This window comes from Meleagris gallopavo, chromosome 1 (assembly GCF_000146605.3).
Source record: "Meleagris gallopavo isolate NT-WF06-2002-E0010 breed Aviagen turkey brand Nicholas breeding stock chromosome 1, Turkey_5.1, whole genome shotgun sequence".
NCBI lineage: Eukaryota > Metazoa > Chordata > Aves > Galliformes > Phasianidae > Meleagris > Meleagris gallopavo.
In genome coordinates this window covers 60,192,584-60,213,252 of record NC_015011.2, presented here as the reverse complement: position 1 = coordinate 60,213,252, position 20,669 = coordinate 60,192,584, and the positions used below count along the sequence as shown (strand labels likewise).

At 38.7% G+C, this 20,669-nt stretch overlaps 1 protein-coding gene across 1 annotated transcript in view; it reads left to right on the top strand.

Annotated features, from left to right (window-relative positions):
* Positions 1-18,598, top strand: part of LOC100548226 (protein-methionine sulfoxide oxidase mical3a) — a 42,952-nt gene extending 24,354 nt beyond the window's left edge. The window contains exons 18-24 of the mRNA XM_010713945.3: positions 319-375; positions 2,175-2,279; positions 4,809-4,916; positions 7,355-7,462; positions 8,125-8,311; positions 11,237-11,316; positions 12,433-18,598. Coding sequence (XP_010712247.1) covers positions 319-375; positions 2,175-2,279; positions 4,809-4,916; positions 7,355-7,462; positions 8,125-8,311; positions 11,237-11,316; positions 12,433-12,765 — 978 coding nt within the window. The 3' untranslated portion in view covers positions 12,766-18,598. The remainder of the gene's footprint in view (positions 1-318; positions 376-2,174; positions 2,280-4,808; positions 4,917-7,354; positions 7,463-8,124; positions 8,312-11,236; positions 11,317-12,432) is intronic.
* Positions 18,599-20,669: the final 2,071 nt, after the last annotated feature.

The following is a 20,669-nucleotide window of genomic DNA, read 5'->3' as shown; positions in this document are numbered from 1 at the left end:
TGGAGTCTTTCTGCCACTTCTTTTAATCTTTTATTTACTTCCTTTGACCTAACATCACAATATGAGTTGTACTGAGTATCTTACTATCTTTATTGCACTAACTGTGGTTAAATGAGTTAATATGAATATATAGAGACTTAAATCTTCCCTATGGGAGCCAAGTTATTATTGTCAGTTTTAGAATATTCTTCTTAATAAAATACTTATCTTTCATTATGACTTCTTTGCTGCTTGCATTATCAACAAAGTAAGACGAAGTCTATTTGACTAGGAAATTGGTCTGTGATTGTTATTAAGCTCATAATTTGTTGCCTGCAGAGATACAGGGATCCTGATGCTGGATATCCTGGGGAGCAGAGTCCCAGACAGGAAAGGGTAAACAGCATGAACAAATGGCATGGATGCTGATGACACAATGCCGTGTGATGGGATGTGTGCAATTCAGGAGGCAGATGTACCACGTAATGAAACACACTTACCTAATGCTGCTGTTAACACGCTGCAACTGCAATTAGGAGTGACTATTTCTGTGTGATGTCTATATAAATGCTTAACAAGCCTTTATCAACAGTTTGCTATACGCTTTTATTTTGCCATGTATATTTGGCACTTGAGCTCTTCCCGTTCTTCTTTTTCTCTTACACCTCTTTATTGGAGTATGCTATGGCTGTAGCAGAACAAGAAAAGTTATGTTTTGTGCTAATTCATGCGAACACAGTTGCATTGTGTTTGCTGCTTGCTTTCTGGATGGTTAAACAACTGGCATTCCATCCTGCCTCCTACAGGCCAAAGATGAGGCATTATGTAGTATGGAGACTTTGAAGCCTTCTTATTAATGGAATATTCAACGGGCTAAGTGGTTCAGTATTATGCAGAAGCATGGGAAAAGGAGAGAGAAGCATTCAAAAGAACGAGCTGATTTGAATTCACATTGGCAAATTAATTGACATTCCAGTAAAGGCTTTTAATGAATGAAGTCATAAATGATAGCCAGCTATGAAACTGTTACAACTTAAAATGCGTTCTACACAAAAGGCACTTGTGGGCCGAATGTTTTCTGACAGGCAGTGGAAAATGAATGAGTGTGTGTCTGCAGTGACACAGAACCCGCAGCTTTATAATAGGCCCTAGTTTTATTGAAAATGATCTAGTAGAGAGGAGTAGGTGGAACTGAAAGCAGCTGAAAATAGAGAGCATTATTAATGCGTTTGAATGGGAAAAGTGTTTCTCACTGATTGGGTGTGAACCCAGTTTTCTGTTCTGCTTTGAAGAACAGTTAACAACATGTAGCAGCACTCTGGCTTTCTTGACAGATCAAGCCTGAGGTTTCTTCACACTCGCTTGTAGATCCCGCTCCATTTACTTTTGAATGCTGCAAACATATTAGCTGAAGGCTACGTGGTGTTGCAAGTGATACTCCTGCTCTGTACAGCAGGCCCCAAGCCAGGTCTTTTTTCCATGTTAGCAAGACTGATACGAAGGACCAGAATAGCAGAGGTGTGAAATGTTGTGCCTGTGGTGTGTTGACATGGCAATTCAGACAAGTGCAGAAGCAGCGTTGAAACTTCTGTGGTAGTTTGATTTTGCTATGCTTTGCATCAACCAGCCAGTCTCGTTAACCATCCTCTCGTTGGTGGGTGAGTACAGCAATCTCTTTTTACATACTACCAGCACCTTTAAGGAGACTAATTCATTTTTTATGAAAACTGAAATCCATTACCCTAAAAATGTGTGTTTCTGTGCAGAAGATCTGAGAAACACAAATATATGCGGATTTAGATGTGTAAAGGAAATCCTTGACAAAAAAAGAACTGTAATGGAATGAGTTGGTGAATCAGTTCCTTTGTGCATGATAAAGCCACATCTTGATGTAGAGTGGTGGGAGTTCTTTGGATGGCAGTGCCGGAGAGCGGCTCTGTGCTTGTTGCAGCAGTGGGAGAGCTGTGAATAATGTCTAATTCAGCTGTTTTTTTCTCCTGGCCTGGAAGGTCAACATTTAGCACTTCATTAGAATAGTAATCCAGTACACAATAGAAATGAAAACAGTCTTCAGAGGGGAGCTTCTTTCACTGCTCTGCATGTGAATTTCATACCTTTTGTCTGGCTTTCCTTTGGGGCCTTTTTATTTTTTTCCTCTGGTTTATTTACTTCCTCCGTCCTTCCTTATCTCACAGAGATCTCCTCGTTTATTTTCTGATGACCAAGTGCCTGAGAATGTTGAACAAAGGGCATGTCAGCTGGCTGCCCTCCTGGAGCCCAGGCCTGCAGCGAGGCATCAGGTACCTACAGCCCCGCTGTCTATGAGCTGCTGTACCAGTGGGTCAGTGTGGGGACTGCTGGCATCTGGGGTCACACGGGTAGAAGAGCTCACCGAAATACAGGGACCGTTGCTGCTCACAGTCCTGTGGATAAAAACGAAAGAGCAAGTTTATTTCGTGTAGTATTTTTTTATCAGACTTGACAGCTTTAATAGTCTCCTTGATGAATGCTTCTGTTATACAAAACAGTGTAATCAATAGGGTAAAAAGCAGCCTCCAAGCTTCAGAGCACATGCTGAAAAACGAGCTGGACTCCAGATCAAATCATCTCACAGTGCTCGTTTACCAGTCAGTTGCTCCCCAATTTTATTTGCTGCTGGAAGCAAGAATACATGCCTTTTCCAAGCATAACTCCTGGCTCTGAAGTACGACTTTTGTGCCCATACTTCCTGCATTATTATTTCCAACAGCAGAGTTGGTGGCTTGTGCCGATTTTCTTTGATTCAGCTGTATACTTTCGGTTTGTTTTTGTGCTTAATTTTTTCTCCTGTTTGTCTTCTCAGACTTATGGGAGTGTGCCAGTTTGAACTGTGGCTTCTTTTGTTCTCGTTCCTTGCCCCATTTCTGTTTTTGGTTATCTTCAGCAGCCTTTGGCAAACTGGAGAGTACTTTTAGAAAACACTATCAACTTAACTGATTTTTTTTTGCAGAATTTATGGTTTTGATTTAATTATGCAAAATTAAACTGTCTTCTTGAACAGGAGTATAAACAGTCCTATAACTTTTACTGGTGGACATAACTTTTCCAAGACATCTCAAAGGGAAATGTGTAACAAATAAGTCACTTTTAACTGCTGTTCTTTGGGGATGCAGTCTTTGCTGATTTGATAATTAAAATCAGTGAAGCTGTTCTCCAGGAAGGAAGAGTGAACCTTTGGCTGGATTTGAGATAGGATGTTGGAGACACAGAAGAAACCATGTAAGTGTTGGTAAGGGGACTGCTTTAAACATACCAGCATCTATTTGTTAATGGGTGACACAAATGAAGATCTCAGGCATGATCTGAGGATAGCATGCTCGTATGTGTTTCATTACTGTGTAGAAATAATGGTACAGAAGTTAACATCTGGACCCAGACACCTACTTCCTACCTTCTTGCTATCTCGCACTTTCAGGCTCATTTTGAGGGTGGAGAAGATTAACAGTATTGCATTGCAGAGAAAAAAATCTTAATTCTATACAGTGTAGAATTAAGGAGGAGAGAAAATATAGTGAAGATGGAGAACACAAAGTAGAGGAAAGGATAAAGAGAGTAAGGCAGAGATTAAGATGGAAACAGATGTTGGAACACTGCAGACAATGACAGATCATAGTGTGGGATTTAGGGAAAGAAATCGAGAAAAAGTAGAGTACTAAGAAAGCTCAGGGAAAGTAGGAAATTTTCAGAAAAGCAATTTGATTAAATATGGATGATCTTAAGTACAGAAAATCACAGAATCACAGATTCTGTGATCAGTGTTTTAATATACTGTTATATTTCTGAAAACCCACCTATTTTTTATTGTGCTCAATAGGTTTAATCAACAAGCTAGAATTTTCTAAGTGGCTACAAATTACTATTTTTGTGAGTCATGTAGCTTCATGACATTTATTTTTGTCCTTTTTGTAGTGCAAAACATAATTTTCTTTTAAAAGAAATCAAATGTTTGAAATTTACATATTTTTTTCTTCCAGATAGTAATTTTAAGGAATACACAGTTCCTACCAGTATTGCCTGATATACCTCGCTACCATTTTTTTTTTTTTCCTATTTACATTAAGTGTATTGGAAGGTGGGCATTAGTTAGCCATAAAGGTAATGAGAAGAGTATGTTAGGAGCCCATATCTTCTTCCTCCTGTGAAGGGCCCATTTCAGAAGGATGGATATTCTCAGTTAGAGATTTGCCACTTGGTAAACAGAAATAGCAGATTACATTATATTGTTTAGTTATTTTTACTGTGGTGTTTCAAATCTGCTACATTAAATTTTATACTGGAAATCTGGTGATGCTTGTTGGCAACAGTTACAAGTTAATTTCTCCCACCTCCAAGGAGAGCAGGATCTTTTTTTTTTTTTTTTGCATTTATAGTTAAAATGTAGAAGAGGTCTCATGTGGCCTGAAATAGAATCCTAGTGTCTTGAGCCAGTAATACGGAACAACAGGAGATACAGGAGGAACAGAGGAAATTGATCTGGGATCTGTGCCAGTGGCTTAGTTGGTTGGGTTACAGAAGGCTGGACATCTGTGGAAGTAGGTAACTGCTTCCAAATGGCCCTCAGTGACTTAAAACATAATAAAGGACAAATTAAGAATAACATACTCTGCCTCACTAGGGAGAAATTGAAGATGCACTGGACATTTTTTTTCTAAGTTGTCCTACAAATGTCATTAAGAATTCTTTTTTTTTCTTTTGTGGTGGGCAGAAGGGCCTGAATTTTTGTTTTTATTTTCACCTGGTTTTCCTTCATATCTATGTATGATTGTTGTGATTCTCATTTTATTTTTTAGCCTGAGACTGAGCCATCTCGCCGATTCTTTGTTGACCAGTGGGAGCTCTCCCTTAGCCTCCGTTCTTCTAATCGCCCTTCTTCACCTTCATCTGACTCTCTTCGACAGGTAGCATTGGCCTGAGCATTGCTAGGTGCACTCAGCTGTGTCACTTACCCACCCTGGGCTCACCGGCCAAGGACAAACCACAAGAGATGGCTAGGCTTGCAACACTTCACCTGCAAAATGCAATGTCTGTGCATATTCATGCACAACTGAGAAATCAGGCAGCCTGTGGCATAGCTTGTTGTCAACCATAAAGCAGTTTGAAACTAAGTATATGTAACTTTTGGTGCAAATGTAAAAGCTTCTGGTTCATCTTGCTCTCAAATTGTTTGTTGTTTTTTGTTTTTGTTTTTTTTTGAGCACTAATAGTCTAGCTTTGGAATAAAGCTTTTTTGTTTTGCTTGCTGCTTTTGTTGAGATTCTGGGCCAAAGTACAGAATGGGCTTGTGTGTATATGCTTCATCTATAGTATGAAATAGAGAATACTTTGGCTTGCTGAAAAATCACTAGGAATGTCATCTAGTTGCAGTTGTCGTGCTGGAAAACAAAAGGAGTTTGATTTGACCTAAGCTGAAGTGGTTCTTTGCTCACTGTTGAAAATGTTTCAGAACGTTGCATATCTTGAAGACATTTTCCCAAGGAAAGTTGAAATCCTCCATTTAAAATCCACTATTAGACCAGTTGCCATGTGTAGATAGAGAAATCAGAATCACAGAACCTAAAATCAAAATTTGAGCAATTACATTTCCAGCACCAAATAGTCTCAGATGTTGTGAGTTAAGATTAGCATAATCAGTTTTCAGGCACAGAACTTTATATGTGCTGATAGAAATTTAAAGATCCTGAAGCACCTGCAGTTAAGCTTGGATGAAGGTTTCAAATCGAACCTGTTTAGTTGAAATGCAGTTTCAACTGAAAGAAAATGTCTGTTGAAAGCACTTGCTTCCCCTGGAAAAGTTTGAAAATTCTATAAGACAAATTGTGTTATTACTTGCATACGTAAGTACTGCAAGTGCTCGACATTTTGGGCTGGATTTAGGAGACAAGCTTGTAAGAGGAATGAGTATAAATTCTTTGTGGGCAGAAATAAACCTCCTTTATTGTAGTGACATAGCTCTTGAGGAATTAGGACTTCAGTGATAGCAGCTACAATCTCTGATGGCCAAGCATGCCATTTTCAGACCCTTTTCCCTCTGAAATACCATTCTGTGATGGATTTCAGATTTTTGTGATGCTTCCTGCTTTTCTCGTGTCTGAATATATGAAGGTCTTAAACATTTCTAAAAGGCTAATAACCACACTTGTGAAACATATACTGCGTTGTTAGTTATGGGAAATAACTAGTTCTAGTATGGTAATGGGAATTTTGAGAGAAGAGTTCAGTCTTTTACTTCAAGATACTGTTATCCTAGTGATTTTGCACTTGTCAGAAGGCAGTGTCTTTCTGCTCCTTCATTTCCTGAGGAGACTCCAGCTAGGAACATTCATAATACTTCTTAGTTTGGAAAAGGAAAATTGCTTGGCGTGCTCTTTGCTGCTCTGCTGAGTCAAATTCGTGGTGTTTGCAGTGTGATTAAGCTAACACGGATGTAAGCACATAATTCTCTTAATCGTGTAATTACTGATGATGGCTGAAATTATTTCCATTGAAAATCACTTCCTCTGCTCCTGCAGTGACTGAACATGGCTTGCAAACACTCATTTTAGACCATCTAGTGTAACTGCCAACATGCCTAGGTTTCTCAAAATACTGGAGAGTTTTTAGCTATCCGCAGTTATTGCATCAGTCAATACCCGTGATGGAGAAAAGCCGAATCATAAAGCCATGTTCAGTGTTGAGTGAATACATGTTCCAGATGTTTGCAGGTATGGCTTTAAAGTGTTGGATGAGATTCTTGCCATCATTTTCCATATAAACTTCTATGTATTTTTAACTTTGGAAAAATGATAGTTTTGAATGACTGTGAGTTCCTGAGCTAAGGATTTCTTCCTACTCTGTGAATGCACTTTAAATTAATTCTTTTCAGATGCTAATCATATAAATAAACTGTTGCAATCAGCATGTTACATTAGACTCTACGACATGTCTTCCAAAATATCTTTGATTCTGATACCAATTTTACCTGGAACCTCAAATCTTTGTCTATATTTGGTTTCATCTTTGAGAAATGAATCTGCTCAGGTTTCCAGGTGCAAAGTACCCCATAAGCTAGAAAAAACTTGGCTTTCTTCATCATCATAGTATTTCTAGAGCACTTAGAGAATGCAAAACGCAAACCTTCTTTTTCATAGTTGCAGTTGATATTGGACTGTTCCAGTGATTACTGATGACACTAGCATTGCTGTTACTACTTGTCACTCCATATTGTCCACTGTCTTGGCATGGTTTCACCTCTCTGCACCTTTTCACCACCTAACCTATTATCATTTTAGTCATTTTTATAATTTTATTTCTTTTTCTTTTCTCACTTCCCTTTTGTTTTACTCCATCCATCTGGTAGAAGTATATAAAGATGTACACAGGCGGAGTGAGCTCATTGGCTGAGCAGATAGCCAATCAGCTTCAAAGGAAAGAGCAACCCAAAACCCTTCTAGACAAGAAGGAACTGGTAAGATGATGTGCAGAAGATGATGTGTGTTTGTGATTAGATGTACTGTAGATCTGAAGTACTGTGAGTGTCCAGTTGTTAGTACAGCTGGTGGATCCATAGTAGCTTTGTAAAAGACTCAACTTCCCTTTCTCCATCCACCCTCTCTCTTGTCCTCATTTTCCTTGCAAAATTGCTGAAATCTAATCTCAGCACTCAAGGATTGGCTACAACCAGTTGACAAACTGGTGGTCATATTTGTGAAGATGTATTTGTTCCATTGTGGCTACTTTAACGTTGTTTATTAGAGGAGGTACTAGTTTTGGTCTAAGAATTGCAGTTTGAGGGTTTCTTAACGGTTTTGCCTTTCTATCATATGCCTCCCTCAGTCATTTATTTCAAGGTCACTGTTAATAGTACTTGTGTCCACTTTTCCATCCAGAGCCTAATTTACTCCTCACATATATAGGCATGACATTCTAGGACCTTCTTCACTGGACTTCAAGGTCAGTTTTTGGTTTCCTGGCTAAATCTGAATTGTGTCACAGCACTGCAGCATCCATGTGTCAAAGAACAGCAGCATCCAGATGCTCCCATGCCTGCAAAGATGAAGAGAAAATATGACCATGATCTCGTGTTGAGAATGGACACACACAAATTTAATCACGCCTGTATCTGTCTAGGGCTCACTCAAAAAGGAGTTCCCCCAGAACCTGGGAGGCAGTGATGTCTGTTACTTCTGCCGCAAGCGAGTCTATGTGATGGAAAGGCTGAGTGCTGAAGGCAAGTTCTTCCACCGCAGTTGCTTCAAGTGTGAATACTGTGCCACCACTCTGCGGTTGTCATCTTACGCCTATGATATTGAAGATGGTAAGAGAAATTGCCTTTTTGTAAGAATTCTCTTAACTGTCCTGGAAGTTTGTCAAGTGATTTCACAGCTCGCTGTGTGCTTAGAAATTATTTGGTGAGTTAAGAGATGGAGTAACTTCAGTTCCAGAGATATCTTCTCAAATTGTTAAAGCTCTGTGGCCAGGTAATGCTGAGAGCTGTGAGGAGTTAATGTAAGAATAGCTGCTGGAATGGAAAGAAACAAATAGTATTTGAAGGCTTTAAAATGGTTTAGCAGCTATCTTTTAAGGCTAGATCCTTTCATTCCTTCGATGACATTTAAATGAAGAAACAGTTTTAAATGAGTTTAGTTTTAAATTTAGTTTGGTTTTGTTTGAGAGAACATAACATGTTGCAGGCAGACATAATCACCTTTTACTTTTTAAGAGAACACAGCAGTAAAATTCTACATTTTAGATATAACAAAAGAAGAAGTTTATAATCAACTATGATTATAATCAGCTATGATAATTGATAATTACAGACTAAGTTATATTTTAGTGTGGAAAAATAGGACATGTAAGTTGAGTAGGGATAGGTCAATGCTAAATATATGGAGAAAGAATTAGTTACTGAAAGTTGAGAAAAATAATTTTTTCTTTCTGTGTCTGATAGACTGAGGAGCAAGAAATATGATTACCAAATTAATAAATTTATTGATGACTCAGTTAAGAAAGTCCAATATTCAAAGGATTAAAAGGAAAGCATTAGATATACAAAACAGATCTGAGAAACCAGACAGTATGGCAGCAGTTGAAACTTACTTTAGCACCCAGAAGATGAGCATGTTGAAAATTATAATTTCAAATTGCAAGTCACTTTTGAAGAGTAACATCCTTCAAAGAGTGGCAGTGTTATATTTGTTGCTTGTTAGCAGAAAATTCACATTTTCTGAAGAAGTAAGGTGTCTTAGATAAAACTTTATGTATATCAAGAAGTATAACTTTTACCTTCTTTCACAGCTGTCATTTATCTTTGCTCTGATCTCGGTAATAAAATATGTACAAAATGATGTAAAACTAGAGAGATATTAGATGGAGAGGCTTCTACACCAGAAATGATGATGTAGAAATAAAAATAACAGGAAAAAGTACTACAAAAAAATGATATTTTTCCACATTGATTGAGTTAAAGATGAAGTAAAAATTGTAAGCTGTATGCTGCAGGATGAAACTTCAGAATACTCTCTGCAGACTGAAAAGTTCTAAAATTGATGGATATCTGCGTTGAATATTTTTGAAAATACTGACAGTGGCCATGGATACATCAGCTAGGCTTATGGGGCAAACAGAACCAACATAATATTTCTACTGAAGATGAATTATATAGTGACCTTTAGTAATGGGCTTGGATCACAAAGAATTGAGGAATTTAGAATCATCAAACCAGGCACCCAGTAAGGAATAGAAAACCCATTATTACTTGTCCAGAATGACAGCGGACTTGACTTGTAAGTTTAAAGGGGCCAGTGATAATTTTGAAATCTATGTGTAAAATCAACAGCTTGGTCAATTATCAAAGCTGGGACAAGGCAGTTATTGAGCACTGCTCTTATTTTGTGCATTCCGAAGTCATGGGGTACCTGATTAAATGTGCTGTAGCAAGCTGAGCTCTTCTGTCTGTTGTATGTGCTGAAACAGTTTTTGCCACCAGACTTAGCGATTCTCTCCGCCGACCAGCTTATGTACACACTTATGGCCAGACAGCTCACAATGAAACAAACACAAAGCTTGGAGTCTCAGCACATCTACAGCATTGATTCCGGTTAACGATTTCATATGTATACATACCAAATGTGACCACATAGAAACATGTGTTATTGTCACTAATCATTGTGAAAATGTAGCTCATGTTTCATTCTGGATTTGTTTTGAAAGAAAAGACAATATATATGCATGCAGTTGCTGTTCATCTAGCTCCTCCGACTGAGAGTGTCCTGTAGTGTTTTACAGTCAGCATCGGGTTCAAAGCCTGAGTATGTAAGGGTTTTGCTGTTGTTTCCCTTGTCAGATGTTTCCCCCTGAAACAATTTGAAAGACTCCACATTAATAAATGTTTATTTAAGCAGGCAGTTTTGAAAAGATAGCATTTACCACCTTTCTGTCATAAAACAAATCATTAGAAAATATTGTGCTAGTACCAGCTCAGAGAAACTGTGGAAGGCAGCAAAGGTCAGAGTATAGATTTGAAATGTGTTAGGAAGGTTGTAGGAACAGGATCTTAGAAGGTATGCTGTGAGCTGCATACACTTAGCAGGATACAGTAGCAAAAGTACATGGGAAGATAACTGTGTCATCAATTTGCTTCTATTATTATTATTTGCATTGGGGTATCACTAGTGCTGCTTTGTCTTTAGGATAGTGTTCAGATACTGGTGAAAACCCATCTAGACTTCTGGAGTGTTACTAAAACATTAGTGTCACAACAGGTCTTACTTGTGAAAATGACTCATTGCTCGATGGCCCTTTCTGCAAGTAACTACGATCCGTTTTCGGAGATGGTTCTTTGGGAGTTAATGCCCTTCTCTCCCTCTTTCCTCTGCTGGTTGTATTCATTCTTGCTTTTTCCAAAAGTGCTTCTGCCAGCTTTTCATGTGATGATTTCTTTGTTCCTCACACACTGCCGCATTGTTAGCATGTGATACCACACAAGCCTCACAGCTTTGCTTTGGTGTTTGATAGGATATTATGCTCAGTGGCTGTCAGGCACCCAATGAAAGGGAAGCTAGTTAGGCAGGGGAGAGAGGAGGGCTGGAGTTAAAACTTCAGATAGTGCTTGTCTCAGTGCATACTGATTAAACTAGAGAAAGGAAAGACAACGGAAAATAAGTTGCAGTGAGATGGACATTTATATTGTGTTAAGGTGATGTGTTCTCATTGTTGACCATCATTAATGTTCCGTCTGCAGGTAAATTCTACTGTAAGCCCCACTACTGTTACCGACTCTCCGGTTATGCTCAAAGGAAGAGGCCAGCAGTGTCAGGAAAGGTAACTCATTCTTTTCATCTGGCATGTTGATTCTTAACACTGAAAGACTAAATATGTTTTTCTTTTTGTGAAGCTAGAAAAATTCAGAATGCATCAAATGGCATTGTTATGTCATAATGTCCTACAGTTCTATAAATTTTCATTAAAAGCTTGCAACTATCACTTCTCTTTTCATGGTTCTTATTATAAAACGATTACTGATCCACTCAGAACAGTATTTTCATTTGTATTCTTGTTATACTGAAATGCTTATTTAGTCCATGTAGAGACTAAATAACTTACGTTGCTGGTTTTGCTTTTCCTTAAGATTAAACAAATTATTTGCATTTCTTCTGAAACTTGAAGTTCTAACTCACACTTGCATAGACTATAAAGATGATGTTCTGTCTTTTCTGAATGTTTGCTGTCTGTCAGTGTGAACTCGTATGGAAAGAAAGGGTAACCTTTTCCCTATATTATTGTAATGGAAGCATTTGTGTTTTAAACATAGGCCCAAGACCTACAGTGTAATACAGAAAGGTGTCTCTGCTTTTGTCTTTATAATCCAGGGCATATTAGACTTAATTTGTCTCCTCAACTCACTTTTCAGAATTTTTGCATTCTCGATGTGAGCAAGCTCTGTGGTAGTCTCTTTGCATTGAAGTTCTGTTAAGATTGAATGCTACAAACTGACTTTCCCTGTTAGATGATGTTTTCCTTTGTGGTGGTGGTGGTGGTGATCTTTCTGCTTGCCTGTCAAGTTTTGTTAGTACAAGCTAGAACTGTGCACATTTTTGGAAGGGCTAGGGATCCATCTCAAAATTTGTGCCATTCTTCCAGCCAAAAGGAAAGACCAAAAGTGAAACATGTTATGTATCCCAGATGAGCAGACTTCAGGGATCCTACTGCTTTGACTTTCTTGGATATCCAGCTTGTTTTTTGGGGTTTTAAGCCTATTGAGAAGGAGCATGTTTGATTCAGACCTTGCCTTTATACAGTGAACAAGGGGTATCTTAATTGCCAAAAGGATGTCTTCCTAGTTCATTGTGTTCAGTACATACAACCTCATACGAAAAGAGTATTTTCAAGGTGCTTGCAATTTTAGTATGGATTTAATTCACTTCCTCATTCTTCCAGGAAACCAAAGGACCTCTCCAGGACACCATGGCAAGTGATGGAAGTGGACGGGCAAATTCCATCTCCTCCTCAGCAGAGAGGGCCCCAGGTAGCTCCGCTTCCTTCTTTAGCAGGGTGGTGCAGTACTCTCTCGGCTTCTTTGACAGAGTTAGGGTGGCAAGCCAGCGACTGCAAAGCACAGTTTCCTGGATTGGGCACCAGGTAGCCCAGAACCCTTTGGACTCCTTTTTCATGTGTCAGCTGATGGCTTTTGGGGTTCCCTTTCTCTATGTCCAGTCAGAAGTTCTCGTGCAGATCTTAGGGGAGTTCTGTGGCCAGTCTGCTGACCATTAAGAATTAACGTGACCCAACTTTATAAGCTGTATAACTCTTGTGAATTGGGGTGCCGTGTGAATTTCGTGTGTTATGTGAAGTTCTCAATGTGTTATTTTGCATTGTGGCTTTGGGGGCCTAGATATTCTCATTTCTTTAAAGGACACTGTCTGAAATAGTTCCAGGAAAACACAGATCCTCAGTTAAGGGTCTCCTCTGAGTGGACCCAGATAAAGAGCTTTGTCTGTAATGTATGTACCACAATGTTGACTCAAGTTACAAGTTCTGATACACTGGAATAATTCTCAAATTGGATTTCTGTGTTTGCTTGAAATTTGGGAGTGGTTTCTCATTCTCCCAAATTTCTGTTCACTAATCTGGTACTTGAAAGGGAAGATCCCATTATCTCTGGATTGTGTCTCCTTTGGAATTCTGGGTGTCTGTGACAGCTAATGGGATGGGATTCCTTAAACTTCTTGAATTTCGTGGTGCTGACAGGTCATGGTGCTTTTCCCTTACTGCCAGATTCTGTGCTGCTCCTGGCCATGGCTTTGGGAACGAGGTAGTGAATGTGTGTGTCTCACTGTGAAGTATTTTTGCCTATTAAGTTAAAATTCTAATTCCTTCTAACATGGGAGAAGTGACTCTGCTACAAATGCTCGTTTGCCCAGCCCCTACATGCTCACTTAGTGATGTCAGAATGAGATTTGGTTCTAATATTGGTTCTAGAATGCTATGAAAACAGGAAATTAGGTGCTTTTAGAGGGAGAACATACTTAAAGGAAAAATTTAGAAATGAATGTCTTCACAATGCTAATTGAGAAAAAACATTAAAAAAATACAGGCAGATAAAAATCATGCTTATATTTGACATAATATTCTTACAAGCATTTCTAAGATGGTAACTGAACACAGAAAGTCATTCTTACTGTGTGTTGTTGACTCTTTAAATGTAGTTACACTCGCTGTTTTGTTTGTTAATGGCATGGAATTTCCATATGGCAGAATGAAGGAGAGAAAAATGTAATGAAAAATGACAGGTCCAGAATGCCATTGACAGGTGGGATAATGACAGCATTTTTTTGTACTGTAGGCGGGGTTAAAATTGTTTACTCTAAAGGTGAAGAGCTTTTGGTTTTATGATTTTTTTTAATATAGAGCATATTCTTTAAGATGTGTGAAAAAGATATTTCTTGGAGCTGTTAATTCACAGACTATATCATAGGAAAAGTGGTTTATGGGTTGAAGCTATTGGTGATGAGAAGTGGAAGAAAGAGAGTTTAGCTGTGTATATCAATTAGTTTTTCAGTACAGTTGCTGTCGGTCTCCTTTCCTTGATTTAGTCCTTCCAACAGATCAAATTTAATTATTTGCATTTCTAGATGAGCCTTCAGCAGACAGCATCTACGTGATCAGTAAGTAGGACAAATGTTAGGCCAGGTATTTCTATCTTTCCTTATGTAGTGGTGACATAGTTGGCACCTGCGATGGCACAGTTACAAGAGCTGTAATATTTCTAGAGAAGAAAAGTAGAACAGACACCATTTTATCGAACAGCAAGACTTGAAATCTAGGTCTCCAGTTTGATGTGCCTAACTGTAGCATTGTTTTTAAATATTTTGGAGCTTTAAAGCTTTGGCTCTTGTACTGTGCAAAGTACATCATTAGGGCATATTCAGCTGGATGAAACTAGTTCATCTTTAAGGCAATGTAATATGTTGTTGTGTGTGCATGATTGAAACACCTTTAATGGTTGAAGAGTTACCTACTGCTTCTGTTGTCTCCCTCTTTCTGCTAGAAAATACCATTTATAGCTGAGATCTCATTTTCTTTATGAAGCAAGTTGTAAGTATATTTTAAAACTACTGGATTAACAAGGGTTAAGAAGCAGGAGGGGAGGCTAAATGCCATATATTTTAAAAGCAAGCTACAGTGTCATTAAGGCAGGCCAGTTCTCCATTAGTCAGTTTAACGGTCATGTGCTGTAGGTACCTCTCTTTAGCTCCAGTTCTTGCACAGTAGATGAGGAAACTTGCAATGTGTTTACAGTTCTGTATGGCTTGAAAAAAAAAAACAAACAAAAAACCCCACAATACCTCAGCTTTTGAATTGCAAAGCTTCATGATACAGTGGAAGAATAAGATACTATTTCTGAATAATCAAAGGGAGTCTCTAAGATTGCATCTTTATTTAACAACTGACTTTGAACTATGTGCATATATGCTTTCTTGTAATTTATTAACTTCTCTAAGTGAGAAACTATAGGCATTCTGCTTTCAGTAAAGTATAGAAGAATACCTTAAGCAAAAAGCTCTCTGAACTGGAGATAGTTTCCCACGCTCTGCTTTGCCCATTCGGTAGACTTACCATGAACTGGTTGTATATCTGAAAACTCTTTGGCCTCTTTTAAGGCAAGTACCAGCGACTGAGGTTGGGTAGTAGTGATTTCATACCTTGAGATCTGAGTCAGTCTTACTAGTGAGGCAGACGTTGATGAGGAGTGTAATTTGCCTCTGAAACGATTAAATGTGAAATGTGTAGGTTTAATTTTTGATGGAGTTCTAAAAATAGCTTAGAATGCAAAAGGAAGCTGTACAGCAGAAACATCAATTAATCAGTGCACAAGACAAAAGCCCCCTGGTTTTAAGTTTTGTACCCTCTGAGTTAAATTCAGTCCTGAATTGGCTTGTTCAGTGACTGTTATGACAAGCTGTGGCAGGCCTGCTTCTTAGTTGCCACAGAATCCCAAACAAATGTAAATTTTCCAGGTTTTCCCCCTACATTCAGTACCTCCTTTACCGCCAAATCTGTCCTCTTCTTTTTGTAGCCAGATTAATAATTAAAATCTGGTTGAACTCAAAATGACGTTCAGCAGCTTTGGTCAGCTTAGGTACAGTTGGTCACAACAAGCACTTTCTTGTGATGCGGTGCTAACCTGACAGGCATGCATTAACTTTGCTAAAGATGTCAGTCCCTCACTGGCTCTCTATCCCTTGTATTGCAGTGACTGTAATTATAGGGTACAATTTGTGAGAAGCAAGTTGAGTTTTTTAGCAGTCTTCTAGAAACATCGTTCTTACGAAGGTTTGCCTGGTTTGCCAGGAAGCCCATCTTATGTAGAGTCACGAGGGATGTTTTCAGGGAGCTTAGTTCTAACTGGCTCCTGCAGTACTGATCAGCCCCCTTGGATGGGGAAGTGGCAACAAGCTTTTGAGTGGTTGATGCCATTCTCTCCTGGGAAGGGAAGTTGGGGAAAGCTGGTACTTCGCTTTTGGTTCTGCTCAACTGTGGCATGCTTGTCTTAGATTCTGTAATTCTTTGTACTCTGTCTGCCTCTTTCTATCTTCTGCATTTGCCTTTGTGCCAAAATTGCTGCTGTTGCCAAGGGAAAAAAACACTTTGCTCCTCAACTGTCTCTCCCTTTCATAATCTGTAACCACCGTGTCTTGGATTTTTTTGAATATTATTTACAGTACTTTATATGATTTGAATGTGCTTTTAATGTAAATGCTTTTTTTTTCTGTTTGTTCTAAAGGTCTGTAAGAACACATTTTCAAACTTTCAGCTCTTTCTTGACAGATGGACTTGGAACAGTCTTTACTCATATCAGCTTTATGATAATGCTCTTTGGGGCACTTTAGGTGGTGATGTTTTGTTATGTTTCCTATTCCAGGCTTGTGTTCTCACAGCAATATATTTCTGACCCTATCAGCAGTAGGAATTTCATAAAGGAAAGACCTGCTAGGGAAACTCATACTTCAAAATGCTCAGCAATAAAATACAAGTCATGAGATCTTTGCAGTAGTTACTTGAGCTGCAAAAAATGTAAGAAACTCACTGTGAGCACTGTAAGTAGTATGCAAACCTGGAAATTTCAATACAAAGTAGAGGCATTAGGTCTCCTGCTTTACAGTCTCAAAAGTATATCCTATATATGAGATGGGTGCAACACGAAAGGTTAAGGATCCTCCTATGGATGTGCCTTAAACGTTTTCAGGGAGCAATGTTATGAGCAAACCATTTGTGGTAGACTCTTAAACATGTAATGTGTTGCATTTAATAAGCAGAAGTGGACGTTACATGAGAGCTCTTTTGGTGACCAGGTGATCGAAAAAAGGGTGGCTGCTTCCTCTGAACGCTATGCCCTTTCAAGTAATATCTGAGCCCCATTTTCAAAAGGATCATGACTGTCCATAGAGTTTACACAAATCTTTATGAATGCATACAGTATTATTTGCAAATATTTCTATGCCTAAGGAAGTACAAATCATTTTTCTATGCATTTCTGTATATAAACTGGCTTCTTGTTCATTGATGTTGTCCCTTTACAGTTCTATATACATTGAACGTGCCTTCTGAAAATATTTCATCTCAAAGCAAAACGGTTTACTTGTGCATATAAATCTATCTTCACGAAGGCTTCCAATTGGCCACTCCTTTTCGTTATTATTCAGATTTGTTTTACATACTTGTTTTAAATTGATGTGTCATAAGCACTACATTACAGACAGTACAGTAAGCTAATTCTGTGGCGTACTGCTTAGTTTGTGGTGCCTTCATTTTAAATCGCTAAACTGCATTTGCAAACACATCCATACACCTTCCCCTCCTCCTCTGTTCCACAAAATAATTAAATAATAATAATTAAAAAAAGCATGTTTCAAGATGCACCACCAAACTGAGAGGAAAGATAGTTCCTCTTCTACCGTGCCTTGAAGTTTTCTGTTTGGAGGCACAGTGGAGTTGTGTTCTGCAGGACAGGGCACATGGTAATGAACCCTTTCACAGGGCCTCATACGGCTCCAGAGAGATCTAATGTTAGATTTATTTTTCTGAGCTGGAATATTTAAAATGTAAACTTAAGAATCAGACCCCTGTATTTTTGGAAGCTGAGGAGAGTGTGTGGGTTGCATGATTAGGACCAAGGTTCAGTGCCCAATGAATCATTGCTCAATAGCAAGCCAGGGAGCTCTCTTGGGGGATGTGCTTGACTGTTCCTAGTCCATCATGTTCCTTGTCGGTGTTCTTATCAGGATTTGGGTGGCTTTGGTGTAAATGAAAAGAGAATTTGAAGCCCAGAAAATTTGGAAAAGCAAAGATGTGAATTGCTGGTTTATTTGTTCTAAGGGGTTGAGAAGCAGCTGACCTAATAGAGCTTCGCTGAAAAACCCAAGAAAATGATCTGGGGACCGAGAAAGGGTTTGCAAAATAGCGATGTGGTTGGTTTGTGCTCGTGGCTGGATCCTGCTAAGAACACTTTTTCTTGGGAGTAAAAGACCTCCCTCTTCCACCTTTCTCTCTAGCTTTCAGACCTGTAGACTTGTTCCACTGAAATATTTGTTTATTGCTTGTATGTGTAATTTCTGAAGGGTGATATGAATTTTTCTGGGCACTTTTAAGAGTTTCATTAAACTTAGAAAAAGAATGCTGTGTAAAGGTGTTGGATTTTTTTTTTTAATTACAGAATTATAACATCTGTGGGTTGTTTTTTGGGGTCTTTTTTTTTTTTGCTTGTTTTGTTTTGAAAAGTAGACTCTAAGAAATAACAGTTCTGAGGAGATTAAGTTTCCCTCAGAGAAACGGAGGGAGTTTGTATAAAGTAGGCTTGGTGACAGTTGATATTCAAGTGAGATAATTAGTGCTCAGAAAGGCTTCATGTCTCCGTTGTATAGCTTCGTTGAAGATTTTTATTTATGCAGTTGTTTTTAACCTGTTTTTGTTTTGGGTGTGTGTCTCCTTAAATTATGTAATACTTGGTTTTCTTGTTGCTGTGAAATCAAGACATTATTTGTTCAATTGTGTGAAATGTTCAAGGGAATAAATTCCAAACAACCTTCAGGTTTCTGAGTTTTTCTTTGTCACCTCCCTCCTCCTTCCATTTGCTCAGGTTAGGAATGCTGTGGGGGATAAGTGTTTGGGGGAGAGTGAAATGAATAGATCTAGCAAGCTTGAATAGTCTTCCAAAGACGTCCTGGGGAGCTCCATGGCACGTGTAACTGCAGAGTACTACAGAGACTTAGAAGGGCAGTTAAGCTCTGGCAGACACAGGCTAAATTAAATGTTAATTTTTTTTCTTTTGCTGCCATGTTGTGGTTTGCTCAACATGCAGGGCATGCACTGCCCAGACAGCATTACACATGTCCGTAGAAAAGCTGTTAAGGACCCCCATACTAAATGTTCTACTGTTTTGCTGTAGAAATGCTGTCAGTGTTGTGGCTTCATGGATTTTTGTTGATTTGGGAGCTTGTTCAGTGTACCTTGTTGCGGGCCAAAGTTCTCTGTAGACAGGGCAGTGAAATACATCTGTGAGGGGAGGAGAGGAGGGAGATGAAGAGTGTGAGCAAGTGTAAGCCAACACTGAGGAATAGGGAGGCATAGCCTTTGCATCTGGTGTGACAGGTAAGCTTTTTGGCAGGATTTGTTTCCTCTTGTTTGCACAGCAGCAGCTGTGTTTCTTTCTATGGAAAGGCATAAAATGAGGAAACGTGGAGCCTTGTAGCCAAATCCAGTGTCTTATGTTCCATCTGGATGGCTCTCTCCTCTCAGGACAGGCACGAGGAAATGACCTTCATTCCTCAAAACCACTGATAGACTGTTTTGTTATGTTATCCCCATGGCCAACATGTGGAGCTGTATCATAGTTCTGAGCTTTCCAGTTCTCAAAGGTAAACCGGATGAGTCTGCATTAGAGAATAATTCTGTCTTATCTCATGCTTTCTCATGCTCCTTAGTGCACCACTAGCAACTGAGAGCATGGAAAGTCAGTTATCCTTTGAGCATCTAATTGTGAAACATAGGGGTTGATTTGGCCTGTATAGTTACGTTTAAACAGTGGGTTGTAGAACTACACATGAAACGCCAATTCTGCTACAACTAAGGTTTTCTTCTTTGGAGAAAAGCACCACCTCAAAGTCACTTTGTGTTAGACACCCTAGTTTTGTTTGTGAAACAAAATTAACCTCTTTCAGGCATTTTTCTCTTCACCACCACCCGTCCTCCTCCCTCCCATGTCAACCTAAGATTTACCTGAAAATTATTTACTCTAGAAGAAAATCTGTAAGTAAAGCCCCAAGTAACACACTATGTCAAATATGATTATTTTTAACCTTTGTTGTGCAAATGAAATGGCTTGAAAATGAGGAAGAAAAGTAGGTTTGGGTTGAGCCATGCTCTTGCTGAGTGTAAATGCTTCTTTGCCTGTAGTCCTGTAAAGAGAAAATGTCGATTTTTCAGAATATGCTATTCTAGGATCCTGACTTACACAGTCTCTAACTTACGTCCATCACTTTTGAGAGTCTTTAGCATTATTTAGAACTTGTAGCAGTTGTTAAATAGATTTCAGATGATGTCTTACAGATAAGGTAAATGAGCAGGCATATGTACTTCTTTGTAATTATCACCCTCACTTTCAGTCGCCCAATAAATAATCCACAGAAAATCTTATGTGGATGCTAAATTACTTCTATTTATTTATAAAGTTGAAAACAGAGGATTCAACTTCACTATATAACTGGTTCTGTATTAAGGACTAGTTTTAAAACAATGTATTATAACTGGGTGTGTGAATGACTTTAATACATTTGAGGTACTGGCCCATTGATCAGTATGTGGGAAATGTGGATGTTTCATTCCCTTGAGAAACAGGTTAGCTCCATAATAGGTGAACTAGTTAGCCTTTGCAGGAGTTTGGGAACTTCATTGCAAGAGTTAAGCTTTAAGGAATATTAAGGTATTTTCCACCACGCATCCATCCAAAAACAGCTTGCTTCATCATTTTGGTAGCAGTTTTGTCAAGAGAAGCATTGGCATAGACCATTTCCTTTGCAGCACGCACCACTAGGGTAGTGTAGAAAGCTGGTTGTGTACAAGTTTTCATATGTTAGACTTAGTTTCTTCATCTCATAAGGTAGAAAGTAATGTAGATC